This window comes from Rhododendron vialii, chromosome 5a, assembly GCF_030253575.1.
Source record: "Rhododendron vialii isolate Sample 1 chromosome 5a, ASM3025357v1".
In the NCBI taxonomy this organism is placed as follows: Eukaryota; Viridiplantae; Streptophyta; class Magnoliopsida; order Ericales; family Ericaceae; genus Rhododendron; species Rhododendron vialii.
The window spans coordinates 40,222,237-40,239,265 of record NC_080561.1 but is presented as its reverse complement, the minus strand read 5'-3'; the positions used below and the strand labels follow the sequence as shown (position 1 = coordinate 40,239,265).

Genomic DNA, 17,029 nt, shown 5'->3' with positions numbered 1-17,029 from the left:
GAATTAGATGGTTTTTAAAACTACCAAATTATGACATTTTAGTCGTCTTTTTCTTTATTGACGGAGCCAGAGGTTCTTATTGTTCTCTTCCTTTTGCCAGCCTTACAGTTGTATATGGGTCTTTAGTATGTTAAGGAAGAGTGAGGGCATGGGCTTTTTACTTTGTATAACTATTTCAGCCAGAATATGTGATTTGTCTCACTACACACACACATATATATGCATCTTTTTCTTCCTTTCCTTATCTAAGTATCATTTGCTGTTCGGTTTTAATAGTTGGTTCAACCAACTTGGTTGCCATTTGTTGGCTAAGCCATTTGCTGGTGAATGGTGCCTACGGAATAAACATCCTGACAAAATTATCCATCCTCATTCCAGATTAGGAATCCAGGGCCTGTTTCACTAATTAAATAAGTACTTATTTTTTGAATTAAAAATTATGTATTGTGAAGAAAGATCTGTTCGTAAAGCAAAAACTAAGCACTTGAAAAATAAGAATCTTAACAGAACGGAGCCTAATAGTGAATATTTGTTCGCTCTCTTCTTTCTCACTGTTTAGGAATACATTCTAACCTTAACGAGCGTTCTATTTCACTTTTTTTTTTTTGATCGGCAAAAAAGTTTTATTCAAAAATCTTGACAAAGGGTACATCAAGATGGGAGGAGGGGGAGGGGAATCATTTATGAATTGTTAGCAATCATTTATTTCCAAACTTGACGTATGAGCGGTTTAGATGTAAATTGTTGAAAATTTGAAACAAGAGAAAAGGATTTCAATCGAAAGATGCATGAATTATGAGAGTTCACCTACACCTTTAATGAAAGCAAGACAAAAACAGCAAAAGAAAAAAAAAAGTGTTGATGATGACATTTTTCCTTCCTCTCCAAATTAGGAACACTACAAGAAAAATTCAATTGGGTGACGAATGAAAATCGTCTCAAATTGCATGTTTTTCGTCACAAATAATATAGGTGACGAAAAAAAATTTGTCGACTAAAGGTTGTCGAGGATTCCTACCTGGTGACGAAATCTATTTTTCGTCACCTATAGTGCCTTTTGATGACGAAATATTTCGTCACCAAAAAGTGAATAATTGGTGACGAAATTTTTTTCCTCACTTATTGTGCTTTTTTACGACGAAAAAATTCGTCACCGATGGGTCACATTGGTGACGAAATTTTTTGTCACTAATATAAGAAATCGGTGACGAAATTTTTTGTCACTAATATAAGAAATCGGTGACGAAATTTTTCGTTGCGAAAGATGTTTTCATATGGGAAAAGAAATCCATCTTTCTTGCTCCTGCTGGGTTTCGAACCCGAGTCTCTTGAGTTTTTCGCGCAAGCTCCAACCAACTGCACTACACACACTTTTCAGTAAATATTTGAAATATCTAATATATAACACATATGTTTAAAATGAAAATATATTTCGAATGTAATTTTGGACCTTTAAACATTAAAATTAGCAATTTTGATAAACATGAAAGTCGTAGGCAATTGAGTTATTGTTCAAACCCAATTTGAATTATCTCAATCGGAGATTTTAGTAAAGAGTTATGTCCGAAATACATTTAGTGACAAAGCGCAATTCATAAATTTCGTCACGAAAGGTACCCATTTGACAACGAAATATATTTTTTGTCGCTGAAAACGTTAAAATGGTGACGAAATTATTTTTCGTCACCAAAGTTTAAGCATTTGGTGACGAAAAAAACATTTCGTTACTAAATTGCTCACATTTGGCGACCAAATATATTTTTTGTCACCAAATGATTATCTTTGGCGACAAAAAATAATTTTGTCACCTTTTTTAAGCTTTTGGCGACGAAAAATGTATTTTATCGCCAAATGGGTACCTTTAGTAACGAAAATATTTTTTTCGTCGCTAAACAGGCATAATTGGTGACGAAATTATTTCGTCACGAAAGTTATCAAAATAGTGACGAATTTATTTTTTCGTCGCCAAATATACTCATTTAGTGACAAAATTAAATTTCGTCGCCACTTTTTCGTCACCAATTTTCATTTTTCTTGTAGTGGAATCGTTAAAGAAATGTTCACTCTCTTTAATTAGGAATAGTTAGAAATTATTCCAAACTTGCCGAGCGGTTTGTTTCTCTTGAGGATTGGTTGAAGTTCACTTCACGGGTGACCTCTCACTTTGCGACACAGATGTTACCTCGATGACGTATGTATAGAATGATCTTGAGTTAGATGATTTTTGAAACTACCAGATTAATTGTGACGTTAATTTTAGTCGTATTTTTCTTTAATATATATACCTTTTTCCCCAACAAAACAGCCTTGTTGTTTGGAGGTTCTTCTTGCTATATTCCTTTTGTCAGCCTTACAGTTGTATATGGTCTTTAGTATGTCAAGTAAGAGTGAGGGAATGGGCTAGATGAAAAAGTCATATGGGGCTTTGCTTTTTTACTTTCTGCAACTATTTCAGCCAGAATATGTGGTTTCTCTCACATATATGCATCTTTTTCTTCCTTTCCTTATCTATCAATCTATCATTTACTGTTCGGTTTTAATTGTTGGTTGAGCCATTTGCTGGTGAATGGTGCTACGGAAATGGACCTCCGAACAAAATTATTCTTCCTCTTTTCAGATTAGGAATCTGATAGTACTGAATGTTTTTTTCGCTCTCTTCTTTTCTCACTTTAGGAATACATTCTAAACTTAATGAGCGGTCTATTTTAGAAATCATTCCAAACTAGATGAGTAGTTTAGATGTGAATTTCAGAAAACTTTTTTTTTTTTTTTTTTTTGCCAAAACGATAACTAATGATATTATAACTTCAAAACCAATACATCAAGAAGACACTTCATCCCTTGACAAGGGATCAAGAAGCCAAACGGGTGGGGACTCAGTCCAATGACTATACCCCAACCCAATTAAACCCTTACTAGCCAACAAATGCGCAACTGAGTTAGAGGACCGATGGCTATAAGAGAAAATACAAGACGCAAAACAACTACTCAACACCTTGATATCGTCAATAATAATCTTCACTTGTTGGTTCACCACTACTAGACCGTTAATCATATTGATAACCGCTTGTGAGTCACCTTCTATAAACACATTCCTCAGACCCAAATTTTGTCCCAGTTGGACCCCCATTCGAACAGCTAATGCCTCTGCAACCATGGGGCTAGAACACCAATTCAATCTTCCATTTGCAGCAGCTCTAAAAGCACCCAGTTCATTCCTTATTATTACCCCAAAAGCACCCAACCCAGAACCTTTTGTCCAAGCGCCATCCACATTAATTTTAAAAAAACCTCCACACGGCTTCTGCCATCCACCCCTAGATTCTCCACTTCGCACACCCGTAACAGAAGCAGAGGAGGTAGTTGCACATTGAAATTCACCCAGGCAACCCACCGCTCTAATAATCACCACTCTGGGAAGGACAACTTTACCACTGAAGAGCGCTCCATTCCGACCTTTCCAAATAAACCACATAATCACAGCAGCCAGTGCAAAGCAGTCATCTCTATTAACTCCCATCCTCCACTGAGATCCCAAATAATTCCAAAATGCTATAAAAGAACTAAACTGGTTATTCCCATAATCCAAAAGAAGAGGAGACCGAGACCAAACCTGCTGTGCAAACGGACATGAAACAAATAAATGGATAATCGTCTGTCCCTCCATCCCACACACAGGGCAACTCGCCTCCATCGTTACCTTCTTCCTTATTAGTTCCCACATTGTGGGTAAAATCTCATGGAAACACTTCCACAAGAAAAATAGAATTTTTCTAGGGATTTTTAGCTTCCACATATGACGCCACCGCCGTTCATCATCATCTTCGTAACTGGTGCTTCCACCCCCATTGTACCTCAACCCTTGAGCACGAAGATCCGTAGCCACCGTATACCCAGATCTGACATTGTAAGTTCCGGAATTCGAAAAGTGCCATACTCGTGAGTCCGGAGCATCCGTACAGGACAACGGAATGCCCAAGATTCGCTTAGCCTGCTCTTCTTCAAAAAGCCGATTGATCACATCTGCCCTCCAAGACTTGGAATCTGAATCAATGAGTTGACTCACCATCAAAAAGCTACTATCCTCCACCATTCTACTCGGTTTGAAATCCCAAGCCTTAGGGATCCACGGATCAGCATCAATACGCACTGAAGACCCGTTCCCAATAGACCACCTTATGCCTGCTTCCAAAACTCGTCTCCCTTCCCATATGCTTCTCCAAACCCACGACGGATTGCTCCCCAATCGGGCTTCCATAAAATTGCATTCCTTAAAATATTTGCTCTTCATAACTCTTGCCATTAGACATTTGGGTGACACCATGAGACGCCAGCCCTGCTTAGCTAATAGGGCGAGGTTATAATCAGTGAGACTCCGGAAGCCCAAACCACCCTTAAACTTCTCCTTACACAGTCTGCTCCACTTCATCCAATGGATTTTCCGATCATTGCAAGATTTCGATCCCCACCAAAACCTTGCCATGGCAGCTTCAATTTGGTGACACAATCCCTCCGGTAATCTAAAGCAAGCCATGGCGTAGGTTGGAAGGGCAAGAGCCACTGATAACAGCAAAACCTCTTTCCCTGCCTGATTGATCAATTTCTCTTTCCATCCCGCCAACGTCATCAAAACTTTATCCTTGATATAATTAAACAATTCAGTTTTGGACTTACCGTTCTCTACCGGAAGACCCAAATATCTACCAAGATCGGCCCGCACAGGAATGGCCATCAGTGCACTCAACTCTGACTTTAATATTGGCCCTGTGTTTTTGCTAAAGAACATAGCCGACTTCTGTAGATTAATCAATTGGCCCGAAGCATTCCGATAATCCCTCAAAATACCACTAACATGTTCTAACTCCTTCCTTGAGGCTTTACAAAACACCATCGTATCATCCGCAAAAAGAAGATGACTTACTGGAGGACTGCCCCTACAAATTCGAATCCCATGGATACTTTTCCTTAGTTCTGCTTTCCTCAACATCTCCGAGAACCCTTCTGCACAAATGAGAAACAAATACGGCGAAAGGGGATCCCCTTGGCGAATTCCCCTTGAAGGTCGAATGAATCCAGAAGGTTGTCCGTTGAGCAGAAGAGAGTAGGTTACCGATGACACGCATCCCATAATCCATTTTATCCAAATCTCATCGAATCCCATCTTTCGCATCATTGCTTCCACGAACCCCCACTCCACTCTATCATACGCCTTGCTCATATCTAACTTCAACGCCACCGATCGATTGTTCCCATATCGGCAATTCTTCATATAATGCAAGACTTTCTGGACAAGAATTGTATTATCCGAGATCACCCTCCCCCCAATAAAAGCACATTGACTATCACTGATAATCTCTGGAAGAAACCTTTGTAACCGATTCACGAACACTTTCGACATAACTTTATACACTGTGTTACATAAACTAATTGGTTACACCTACACCTTTAGAGATGCATGAATTATGAGAGTTCACCTACACCTTTAGAGAAAGAAAAGCAAGACAAAAATTGCAAAAGAAAAAAAGTTTTGAAGAGGACATATTTTTCCTTCCCCTCCAAATTAGGAATCGATGGAGAAATGTTCTTCACTCTCTTTAGGATTAATAGTCAGAAATTATTCGAAGCTTTGTGAGCGGTTTGTTTCTCTTTAGGAATCATTAGCAATCATTCCAAATATGACGAGCAGTCTATGTTTCCATCATTTATTGATTTGTCTTTAAAAAGTAAGAAAATGGACAAACAATTTGTGACTTGTGAGAGAAAATATTTGCTCACTTTACAATCAACTTCATAATTTCTTATCAAGACTCGAACTCTTGATCTGGTGGTTCCAAAGTTGTTCATTGATTTTCTACTCTTAATTTTTTTATGCCCATGTTTTCCCTATATTTACCAAAAAATAGGGGCTTTACAAGATTTTTTTTTTTTCTCAGCAAACGAAACAATTTATTAATCTCGAAAGGGTACATCGAGAGAAGAAGAAAAAAACACAAAGTGCAACTCAGAGAGACATACAAAAGAAACCCAAAAAAGACCTCATCCAACAGAGAGTTGGATGACTGCACCTCAAAAGAGAATTACAATTTTAGACTACGAATCCCGTCCAAAAACCCCTTAAAGTCTTCCACAGAATAAATCTTGATGTCGTGCTTAGCCCTCATCCACATGGCCACCCTCGTTTTGATTAAATCCGCCACTTCCCAAACCACCGTAGAAGCATTGTTGAAAATATAATCATTCCGCACCAACCATAACGTCCACAGAGTTGCATACAGACAAGTTTCCCAAATATCTTTTTCTAGGCTTCGATACCGGTTCCCAAACCACCAGTTTGCCAACGCCTCCACTGATGAAGGACATGCCCATTTAACATGCCACCAATCCAAAATTAAGGACCAAACAGCCCATGAGAATCGACAGTGTAGAAACAAGTGTTGGGGAGTTTCAATGTGCAGAGAACAAAAGGGACATACCAGACCTTGGGATTCCGAAATAATGGTTCGACTGTGTAGCACCGACCTACAAGATATTTTGAAATTTTATTTTCTTAGACTCTTTTTGATCTGAAGGCTTTGTCCTATGTTAGATGGGGAAGAAAAGGGAAAAGAGGAGAAACTAGGGTATGAAAAGAAAATGAAAAATTGCAAAAAAAAAAAGAAAAAAAGAAATTAAGTTCTGAAGTGGAGGAAAATTTTTCCTTCCTAGCTCTCCCCAAATTAGGAATCTAATGATGAAGAAATGTTTTCCACTCTCTTCTTTTCACTCTTTAGGAATCATTAGAAATCATTCCAAACTTAACAAACCGTCTATTTATCTTAAGAAATCATTAGAAAGTAATCATTCCAAACTTCACGAGCGGTCTATTTTTCTCTATACAAAGAAGGCTAGCTAACAGTGCACCAATTAAATTTTGAGCCTTCTTTACATAGGGAGGGTCTGTCTTTAGCTCAAACCCAAACCTCTACCACCAAGTATAAACACAACTGCAACTTGATTTAAATTTTTTTGAACCAAAATGCATTGTTTCCAGCTCTCGTTTGGTAGACCAGACGATCGTTTTAGGACAAAAAGAGTATTTAATACCAAAAAAGTACACATGTGCTAAATTTAAGCAATTCATTTGTTTGATAATTTATGTTAACCGTCCTAATAATTACGAGTCTTTTTACCTATTTCAATTTTTTTTGATTGAAGTGCGTGTAGGATGTACCTTAGTAACTGGCTACTTTGCAGTAGTTATGCGATGTGTGAGAAAATTAACAGAAGAATAAACTTTTTTTTTTATAAGTAACAGAAGAATAAACACTTTTTTTATAAGTAACAGAAGAATAAACTTATTACTACTATAATTAATTTTGTACGGAATAAATGAAATTACTAGGAAATTAATGCAAACCAGTTGCCCAAGTCTTGATGGTCAGGCCAGCTACCAGTCAATATAATCATTCTACCCATCAATATAATTTTGTACGGGATAAATGAAATTACTAATTACTAGGAAATTAGTAATTTCTTAAATGATATATTTTCTATATTAAACTGTGAGCCTTCTATATATAGATGGCCGGGGTCTGTGTTTAGCTCAAACCCAAATAGAAAATCCAAAACCATTATCACCCAAACCTCACCCACCAAGTATAACACAACTGCTTCTTTATTTCATTCATCGAAAGGAAACCCACCCAACTGAAATGAGTCAAGGGGAGAACGACTTTGAGAAGGATCTTAAGCACCTTACATCAACCATCGCTGGAAATATCAGTGAAGGTGCCGAGAAAGCTGAATACTTCTTCTCCTCAGCTTGCATTTTCAGGGTGCCCGAAGATCTTCGAAAGCTGAACGAAAGAGCCTACACCCCTCGCCTCATCGCTATTGGCCCTCTTCACCGAGAAGATGAACACCTCCAAACACCCTTGCAACACGTCAAACCGAGCTACACGAATTACCTACTCTCTCGGTTGACCGCAGGAATGGAGGACCAGCTGGAATTAGCAAAGCAGAAAAAGCTCACGGTTCTACAGGAATGTTTAGCGGAATTGAAGACATCGATAGACGATGCAAAGAAATGCTACGCAGCAGAAGTTACACTGGATGAGGAAATAATGTTGGTCGATAGTTGTTTCATCCTCGAATTTCTCTACAGAGCACGATTACTCCACTTTACGAAATGGGCCGAAGAAAATGAAAACATGCCTAATGATGGAGGAGACAATAGCAACTCAAAGGTAAGGAAGCTTAAGGCATCAGCTCTTTTATCAGTTGACAAAAATTAATCTTGTTTAATTTTTTCCCTCAATTGCTTCTTTTTAGCAGCTCAATTAAAATACTCTTCATACTAGTACATGCTTTTACGTGAAGTTCAATAATAACATTCCCTTTCCGGGTGTGGTGGCATAATTTGTCCATGTATTTGGTGGCAACGACATTCGGATCATTGAATTGTATATGATGCCATCGTGCCTGCATTATTTTTATTATTTGTAATCCTTTGTCATTATTTACGAAATTCTTTCTTTACCGAGAAAATAATAATAATAATTATACACACACACACATATATATATATATGGTGCACGTAGGTGACAACCGTTTGTTATTAAACCACATATGAAAATAATATTTTTAAATTCTAGTTTTTAAAAGTGATTGTTCCCTTTGTACTAGGGCTGCACAAAAAATCCAGTGAACCGTGAAACCAGACCGAACCAAATCGATCTGTACCTTTTGGATTTTGTCCATGGATTAATAGTCCGAACACAGATTCAAAAATTAAAAAACCGTGAGATACGGATTATGATTGAATTTTCATTTGAAACCGTGGATTATCCGAACCAGACCGTGAGATATTTAAAAAAATAAATAATATATATGTAACATATAGTAAATAATAATAATTTTACACATATTTTTATAAATTATTTTTAACTATTTGACAATTTTGTATATCATTATATACTTTTAAACCTAAGGGGATAAGCTGCAACTTTATTGTGTTTTTTGTTTTTCAGGTCTATAACATCTAAAAGCTTTGTATTTCATTTTACTAAGATCTAATTTAGTTTCACTCATATCATTACAATTGCAGCTCTAGAAAATGTTTCTCTTAAGTACTTTGGTGTGTTTTTTTTTTTATTTTATCCAAGTACTTTGCAGGAATTGTTTTTTTTTTAATTGTAGTATTTTAATGTGTAATGTGTCTAGTTTTATGTAATGACTTGATGTAAAGTGTAATGTGTTTAGGCTTTTTTTATTGAAGTACTATAATGTATTTTCTTTGCTGGGAACTATTGAATTATTGAGCTACTGCAATGTGTTTACTTTTAATGAAGTACTTTTTTTTTTTTTTAAAACTTTGCTCGGACCTATTGAATCACACAGAAAATTTTGAAAATTCAGGTTTCTTGGTTGTTGGTTGACGCAATCCATGGACAAAACTGGGACCGGACCAAACTGGTGGATTGGAACCGAACCGACCGTGAGACTTTTGGCCCGAACACGGATTTCATTTTCAAAAAATTGTGACTCGCAGATTAGAATTAGATTCATAAGAATCTGATTCGAGCCGGACCATGTGCAGCCCTAATATATACTTCCTCGTAAAGTACAATTAAGTGTAATCTACCTGTGTAACGAATATTATTTCTCGCCAATTACTAGAAAATGCGATCAAATGTGCTTTTTCTCACCCACAGAGTAAAGTTGGTGGGGAATTAATTTCGTCGTTAATCATTTTCTTTAATTTGCGTGAAATGTACTTTCCTTGCTAGTTTTTTAATAAACCATCCCCCAAAAAAAAAATCCTTCGCCAAATTTATTAATGATTTTGCTAATTTTGTCCTTAGATTTGGTCGCGTTAGCTAGGCTTCTTTTGTTGAAGTTGTAAGTATCAAATTAATCCAAATAACTTGTCAGATAAACTAGGCTATACAAATTTATTAATGATTTTGCATTTCAAAAAGCAGGTACCAGAAAGAGATCCTATTTTTTGTAACGATTTGGCCTTCCGCAAAGTGCAAAATGACTTGGTACTCCTCGAGAATCAGATTCCTTTCTTTGTGCTTGAGAAATTGTACCATCTCATTGTGGATCAGATCCCGAATCGTCTCGATAATAACTGATCGCTTCTCAATTATGTGGGGTGGTGCTATAACGAATGGATGAGTCCACTACCAAATTCCGACAACAGTAGTAGTAGTAGCGCCAAAACTTGGTACTGTTCGCCCAGAGACTGTGTCCTTAGGGTTTTTCGGTGTACAACAGCAGCAGAAAAAGAAGAAGTTCAAACTGGTAATAGTGATCGCCATACTGCCAAGTACTATCATATCCTCCATAACCTACATGAAGGTTGCCTTCCACCCTCATCGACTTCAGAACTGGTCTATGCAGAAGAAATGCCTTCGGCTTCAGAACTGGTCTATGCAGGAGTCAAGTTTGTTCCTGATGCCGGAAACGATCTGTTCAAGTTCAAGTTCAGGGAACCTAAAGGCCTATTTTGGTGGTGTCGTTGGGCTCGTTTCAAAATCCAACCACTCGTAATATGCGACGAAACGGAGTCATACCTCAGGAACCTCATTGCCTTTGAACAGTTCTGCCCTGGCGTTTCGCAGCACGTTTCGTCCTATGCGGACATCATGGACATGCTCGTGAAGTCTGATAACGATATCCAAGTGCTCGAAAAGGCCGGAGTCCTGACGAACCGCTTGGGTCCCACCGGGGACGCCACCGATCTATTGAACAAGCTATGCAAGGAAATCACAGTAGGCGAATACTTCCGTGACACGTGCAGCAAAGCCACGAAGTATAGCAAGCGTTTTTGGCCGAAGAATATGGCACACGTGAGACGCACGTATTTTGATTCTCCATGGACGTTCATAGCTTTCTTTGTCGGCTTCATTGCTTTTGTCATAACCTTGGTTGGATTCGCCCGCAGTTTCGGTAAAAAATGCTAATGTAGCTGTTAAGAAACGAAGAGATCTGATGGGGTTAATAAATCAAGTGGGTCAAAATTTGGGTGTGCATTATATATATTGATGGTGTAGTTGGAAGTGGTATTGTGCATCTATCGTTTGCCGAGCAAAAAAAAAAAAAAAAACTAGTGTGTTTGTGTGATGTATATTGAGAGAGAGAGAGCGCGCTAGCTGTGGTATCCCCTTTGGGGGTTTCCATTCACATTGTCCTCCCCCATTGTTTATGACTTTATTCACTACTAGAAAATTTTCGATAGGTGACGAAAAAAGTGATGACGAATTTACTGTTTTACCATAGCTGATAGGCGCACTTTGCTTTTCATTTACATAACTTCTAACCGCACATTTGAGAGTTCATAATGTAGCTTGTTTTGAGTGATTTTATTTGTGAGTGCAAGACACAGTGAGAATGGAAGTCAAGACTTGATCCGGAGAAAGTGGTTAGTTATTGGACACTTTTGGCTGAGGCCCATATCACACATAAGCTAAGCCTATGTGCCATTGTTTATTTTTTAACTTGATAGCGTTTGGAACTATTTGTTTCTTCTTATATCTATGTGGTAGCTACACATTCTTTGTTTGATGGACTAGTGAGTTGTATGACAGGTTTTGGGTTCTGTGTGAAAGGGTTCACAGTGTTTGTGAGTGATCACTGCTGAATATCATCACTAGACTTCACTCGTTCTACCAGGGCCACCTGGGGGTTTAAAAGAACTATATATTTTAATTTGTTTTCTTTAGTTGCATTTTGTTTTCTTTGCTCGTGACAAACAAAGTGTAAGTTGGGAGGTATGATAGACGCGTCAATATTTACACTAGCGCTTTCTAATTTATCTTTGTTAAGTCTATTTATATCGTTCCTCGAAGTTTAATGCTTGATTTTTGTATTGTAGGTGTTTTTAAGCTTAATACTTTAAAGCCTCGGTTAATCAAATTAAAAGAATTGTAGATTGCGCCTGAAAGTTTTCCTCTTACTGTGGGCCCAACTTTTATTCGTTATTTTGATTGTGGGCCACGGACAATGGGCTGGCTGAGAATTAAAAAGAAAAGAAAGAAGAAGTTATTAGGTCAAGGCGTCAAGCACTTCACTAGACTCCGTGCTGGAAATATTCTTAAAAAATAAGCAGTTTATTTCACATTTTCAAACTCAAAAATAATGTAAATAAAAAATAATTTTTTATATTTTTTTTACCGTATTAAAGATCTTGATGAGATTTATTAAACAAGATCCATATTGGTAGGAAAATTATTTGCGTAAACACATTATTTTTGAGCTTGAAATTGCCTTCTTAAAAAAAGTACTTATTTTACGTTCCGGAACGGAGCCTTATTATAAAGGACGAGGACGGGTGACGACAGAAATTTCGTTTTTAATTGCAGCTTCAGATTTCTGTTCTTTCATTCAGAGTTATTTTTCCCTTCAAGTTTTTGAAGATTTGTTCAATTACTCATCTTTCGATAACTCATATTATATTTTGTTCTTAATTAAAGTTACTCAATTGAGTTTTGTTGGTATTAATCTTTTGTTTGTTTTCTCTTCTGAGTAATAGAAGAATGTTTCAATTTAAAATTTCTTTTGTTTATTGCTTAATAATGAGTGAGTAGTCGTCTATGTAGGGTTGCAGGGTGATTAGCATACCGTGGCCAGCTCGGGCAATGCTCCTATTTTCAAACAATAAAATAACGATTTTAGATTGAAAAAATACTTTCCGTGGACGAACCTGAGCATTGTCGAAGCCTATGTGAATGGGAGAATGAGGGTCCAAAATTCATTCTTCGCTGCGCGTGGGTAAACGGCGACCGGCGACCCTAAGGTTTGGCATCTTGCAGGGTATTTTTTTCAATGTAAAATTGAACGTTTTTAAGAACACCGAATGGAGCAAGTTAATCCGATCGGGTTACGAGAGCTATACCGTAGCTCATTTTAATTATTTGAAAAGAACAGTTGTTTCCTTAAGTTTTAGTTAATTTCAATCAAATCGACAAGGGGTGGCTACTTAAGAGCTCGCTAAATTAGTAAACACGAATTTTTAGTCAGCATACTTCGACTCCGAACTTACTGTTACATCCCGTCTTTTCTTATTCCTAATAATTATATTTTTGTAATAAAAAAAGGAGGATTTTATGGTTTGGATCCTAATTGATATTTTCTCTCACCATAGAGTACAATTGTCGGCACTATTATAGTATTGGGGTTAAAGCCTAAATAGTTTAGTATTTAGTGTTGTACAGTATTTAAATACTTCTAGTAGGTGATTACCTATTATTTAGGGGAGAACGTGGATCAGTTATATTAGACTAGGATTATATTATAAGAGATCGAATATTTAGAGCAGGCATTGGGAGAGCCGCAGCAGCCGTGTAAGGGTTCTCGAGGCGTCCTTTGATAATCTTGCTTTCAATCTCAGTTGCGGTATGTATTCACGTTCTTCTTCATTGGTTCCATTAAATTGGAGTATTTTCTTTTGATAGGGAGTGTCAGAATCCTTGGTTACACATTTTTTTTCTTAGTGACTAATTTACTCGGATGCAATTTGAAGAGAGAGAGAGAGATGTGCGATGTGTGTGGCGGTGTGGTGGTTTGTGTGTGCTGTGAATGATGATCGACTTGGGTATGAGTTCCATTTTAAATGTTATGATCAGTGGGATTTTGGCCGTATATGGTTCTTGCCATGGGATTGTTGATGCCATGTCAATGAATGACAATGGCTTTGGATATGCTCAGTATATTGGGAACAAGTATGTAGTTGATTATTGGAAGGTGAAGTTATTAGTTTTGGGTCAGGTGTCTAGCCATGGTCTTTAGTTGAGGGAAACAAATTATTGGGTTTGGAGTTTTGTTGGGTTTATAGCTTTAGATTTCATACATCTTTTTAGGTAGTCGTATATTAGATATGTTGATATAGTTAGCGATAATATTGTTATATGATTCTCTTTGTTCAGGTTAATTAGCATCTTTTCGCATATTTGATCGAGTTGCGTTACCTTTGGACCCAGGTGAGTAGTTAAGTATGTTACGTATTTTCGAAAGTTTTCTGTGTCCCTTAAAAGTATTTCTTTCAGAAATTTATATGTATGTTATTCGGAGACTCAAAACTGTTTATAAATTATTCTATAAATTGGCATGCGGTGAATTTTCTGAGATCAATTGTTAATGTTCTTTTTGGTGAGAACTTGGTGGATATTAATGGGAACATTTATTTTGGAAGTCCAGGGAACTTATTCCTTCTCGTGTTGGTAACCTTGGCCATTGGGGAAAAGACCGTGTTAGGCCGGTGACCTTAATGCTCAACGGCTTTCTTTCGCCGGATCGTCTTAGGGAAAAGTACCACGGGCTGCCAACCCTGGTGACTCTAAGTTCGATATTGGATCCAATTTTGATGAGATTTATTTTGCCCATGGTACTATTTGATTGTGGTTCCCCATTGTTGATGGAGTTATTGTTGTGATCACCACTAAGAATATTTATTTGGTTAAATGCTTCATTGATTAATTTATTATTCTATTGGACACCTCGTATGCCAAATTATGATTTAATGGTAAATTATTTTAATCCTCGCTTTCAACTTTATTTATTATACATACTTGCCATTCACTGAGCTTGTCAGCTGACGGATTTACTCCAACTTCTCTTTCAGGCAAGTTGGGGAGTTAGAGAAAGACTCTGGTGGCATCTCGGGGATTTCTTTTGTCGACCTCCTTAGGGTGTCTCATTCTAGTTTTATTTTAAAAATCGCTTCCGCATTTGAAACAATTGTCAGATAACAAATTCTTTTAATTATTGTTGGATTATTGGATATTGCGTGGTTCATGGGATGGTTGTGCCCCATGTTTATGATGAGACATATTTGGCTTTTGATTTGATTAATAATGAAAAAGCGATCATTTGATTTTCGGTTACTTTGATTTATTTAGGCTGCGTGTTCCATGGATTAGCCTCATGGTTCACGGCCGGTCACTTCTCATTTTTGGGGTGTGACACTTACCAGATATTGTGCTGCATCGGTTTCTGCCCTACGCTTGGAGCAATCCATTAATTTAGGATTAGGAAATTGTCAAGCAATAGCTAACGAAGCAACAAAATTTTAGTCATCAAAAGTTACTATAGGTGACGAAAAATTTGTTTTTCATCACCAAAAGTGACTTTCGGAGACAACCTATAGGTGACGATTGAAATAGTAAATTTCGTCACCTATAGCTTGTCTCCGAAAGTCACTTTTGGTGACAAAAATTAAATTTTTCGTCACCTATAGTAACTTTCAGTGACAAAAATTTTGTTGTTTCGTCATTAGTAAAAATAGTAACTTTCGTCACCACTTTTTTCGTCATCTATCGAAAATTTTCTAGTAGTGTTATGTGTGCCAGGTTGAGAGTGAGTGTGTGATCATATGTTTTGTGTAACTACTTTTTTTTTCATTTGATAATTGTGTGTTGTATTCTTTTGGAAGTGATAATAATATGAGTGTTCTGTGAAAATTCTAATCTCTTATTCCCCTTAGCAGGATGATCATGAGCAACATTTTGTCATGGTTTTCAAGTAGAATTTAGAGTTTCTCTTGGGGAATTTGTTTCTGATTAGTGGATGGCTATAATGATAGAGATGCAAATTTGTGTCCGGAGGGTTCCCACTTGCATCCAACCGTTTCGAACACAATTGTGTCTGGGTTTGTAATTTAAAGTTCTGCTTGTAAACTTCTTGTTGTGCAGATTTGTTCAACTGCAACCGCTCCATTTGGCTTTGCTTCAACAAGGTATCCGAGTTTGCATCCATGTTCGAAACCTTTCAAGGTGAAGTTCTAGATGTTTATAATTAGCTCAACAAAAATTGCAAATTCAAACTTCCAAACAGTCATTGACATGCTTGGATCGACAGACCCTTTCCAGTTTTTATTGGGTCCAATTCATGCATGTGAATTTGATACCATGGTCCTGGTGATCTCTACATGGTTACTCGCTCAAACCCAGATAATACTCTACCATCTCCATCCAAAACACTAGAGCCCAGTTTGATTGGAGGGATTGGAAAATGAGGGATAAGCTAATTCCATGGAATTAGCTAATACTAGGGGGTCCACGTGTTTTTTTTTTTATCTCAAGAGGATAAGCTAATACTATGGGATTAGCTATACTATGTTTGATTGAAAAAGTATAAAGGATGGGTTAAAATTTTGAGTACTAATATCGGCCGTTAGATCGAAATAGCAAGATTATTCGAAGGTAGGTTAGTCCTGAGATTATTAATCCCAGGGGAAGGTGTGATACAATAGTGAGCCATATGATGGATTATTGGCCTCATTTAGTTTCAACCATAATTCAATCACACCCCACTTGTTTGTTTACTTAGCCGTGGGATTAGGGGACAATCCCTTACGAAGTAGGCTCCACGTGTTTTTTAGTAATCTAATCCCATCTTCAATCCTCCCAATCAAACAGGCCCTACGGGTGTCTTAAAAAAATGGAAAACCGAACCCAAAACAGGATCATTTTTCCTGTTATTAGATACAACCGGTCCTGTCCGGTTCTTAATAATACCAAATTTTAATTTCGGTCTGATTCCCAACCTGGTTTGGAAGAGTTGCGAACCGGACCGCACCGAATTAATGCATATGTGTGAAAGTTTGCAAGTAGTAGGACTCGAACTCGCGAGCTTCAGATTGGAAGAGGGACTCCTTACCGCTTAGCCACACACCTACTCTTGTTTTTAACATAAATATATTTATTACATAGAAGTACCTAAAAGTTATATATATACACAAACCCTAACATCTTTTCCCAAGACTTCTGTGGTGCTCTCAAGTGGTATGGGAGCACTATATTCACAATGAATCACAGCCATTGGATTGAAAATAAATAAATCACAGCCCTTGGATCAAAACTAAAAACTAAAAACTAAAAGTAGGGTGATTTTGTTAAAAAAGATGTGGTTTTGACCAAAAAAATGGAGGATTACTTATCACAGAAACAAGCAACACTTACCATTGTATAAGGTAACACTTACCACACAAACATGCCACACTTACTACAACTGGTTGATTCGGTAACAAGTTACCATTAAGTAAAAA

At 37.2% G+C, this 17,029-nt stretch overlaps 2 protein-coding genes and 1 long non-coding RNA gene across 3 annotated transcripts; all 3 read left to right on the top strand.

Annotated features, from left to right (window-relative positions):
- The first annotated feature begins 7,361 nt into the window (after positions 1 to 7,361).
- On the top strand, positions 7,362 to 9,726 carry LOC131325963 (uncharacterized). The gene is made up of 2 exons (XM_058358487.1): positions 7,362 to 8,225; positions 9,397 to 9,726. Exons 1-2 carry the CDS (start codon positions 7,692 to 7,694, stop codon positions 9,520 to 9,522), a joined length of 660 nt encoding a protein of 219 aa, XP_058214470.1. The 5' UTR covers positions 7,362 to 7,691; the 3' UTR covers positions 9,523 to 9,726.
- Positions 9,727 to 10,157: 431 nt separating this feature from the next.
- LOC131327922 (UPF0481 protein At3g47200-like) lies at positions 10,158 to 11,626 on the top strand. Its single transcript, XM_058361041.1, has 2 exons — positions 10,158 to 10,935; positions 11,532 to 11,626. Exons 1-2 carry the CDS (start codon positions 10,158 to 10,160, stop codon positions 11,624 to 11,626), a joined length of 873 nt encoding a protein of 290 aa, XP_058217024.1.
- A 1,430-nt stretch (positions 11,627 to 13,056) lies between these two features.
- Positions 13,057 to 14,859, top strand: LOC131326631 (uncharacterized). Its single transcript, XR_009200064.1, has 2 exons — positions 13,057 to 13,380; positions 13,911 to 14,859. It is a non-coding gene; the product is annotated as an uncharacterized LOC131326631 (long non-coding RNA).
- Positions 14,860 to 17,029: the final 2,170 nt, after the last annotated feature.

Bases quoted from the DNA above. Each gene is read 5' to 3' on its own strand.
- LOC131325963 (XM_058358487.1), top strand. From the start codon at position 7,692: ATGAGTCAAGGGGAGAACGACTTTGAGAAGGATCTTAAGCACCTTACA. The intron at 8,226-9,396 runs GTAAGGAAGCTT...TTGAAAATTCAG, and splicing joins GAGACAATAGCAACTCAAAG to GTTTCTTGGTTGTTGGTTGA.
- LOC131327922 (XM_058361041.1), top strand. From the start codon at position 10,158: ATGAGTCCACTACCAAATTCCGACAACAGTAGTAGTAGTAGCGCCAAA. The intron at 10,936-11,531 runs GTAAAAAATGCT...TCTATGTGGTAG, and splicing joins TGGATTCGCCCGCAGTTTCG to CTACACATTCTTTGTTTGAT.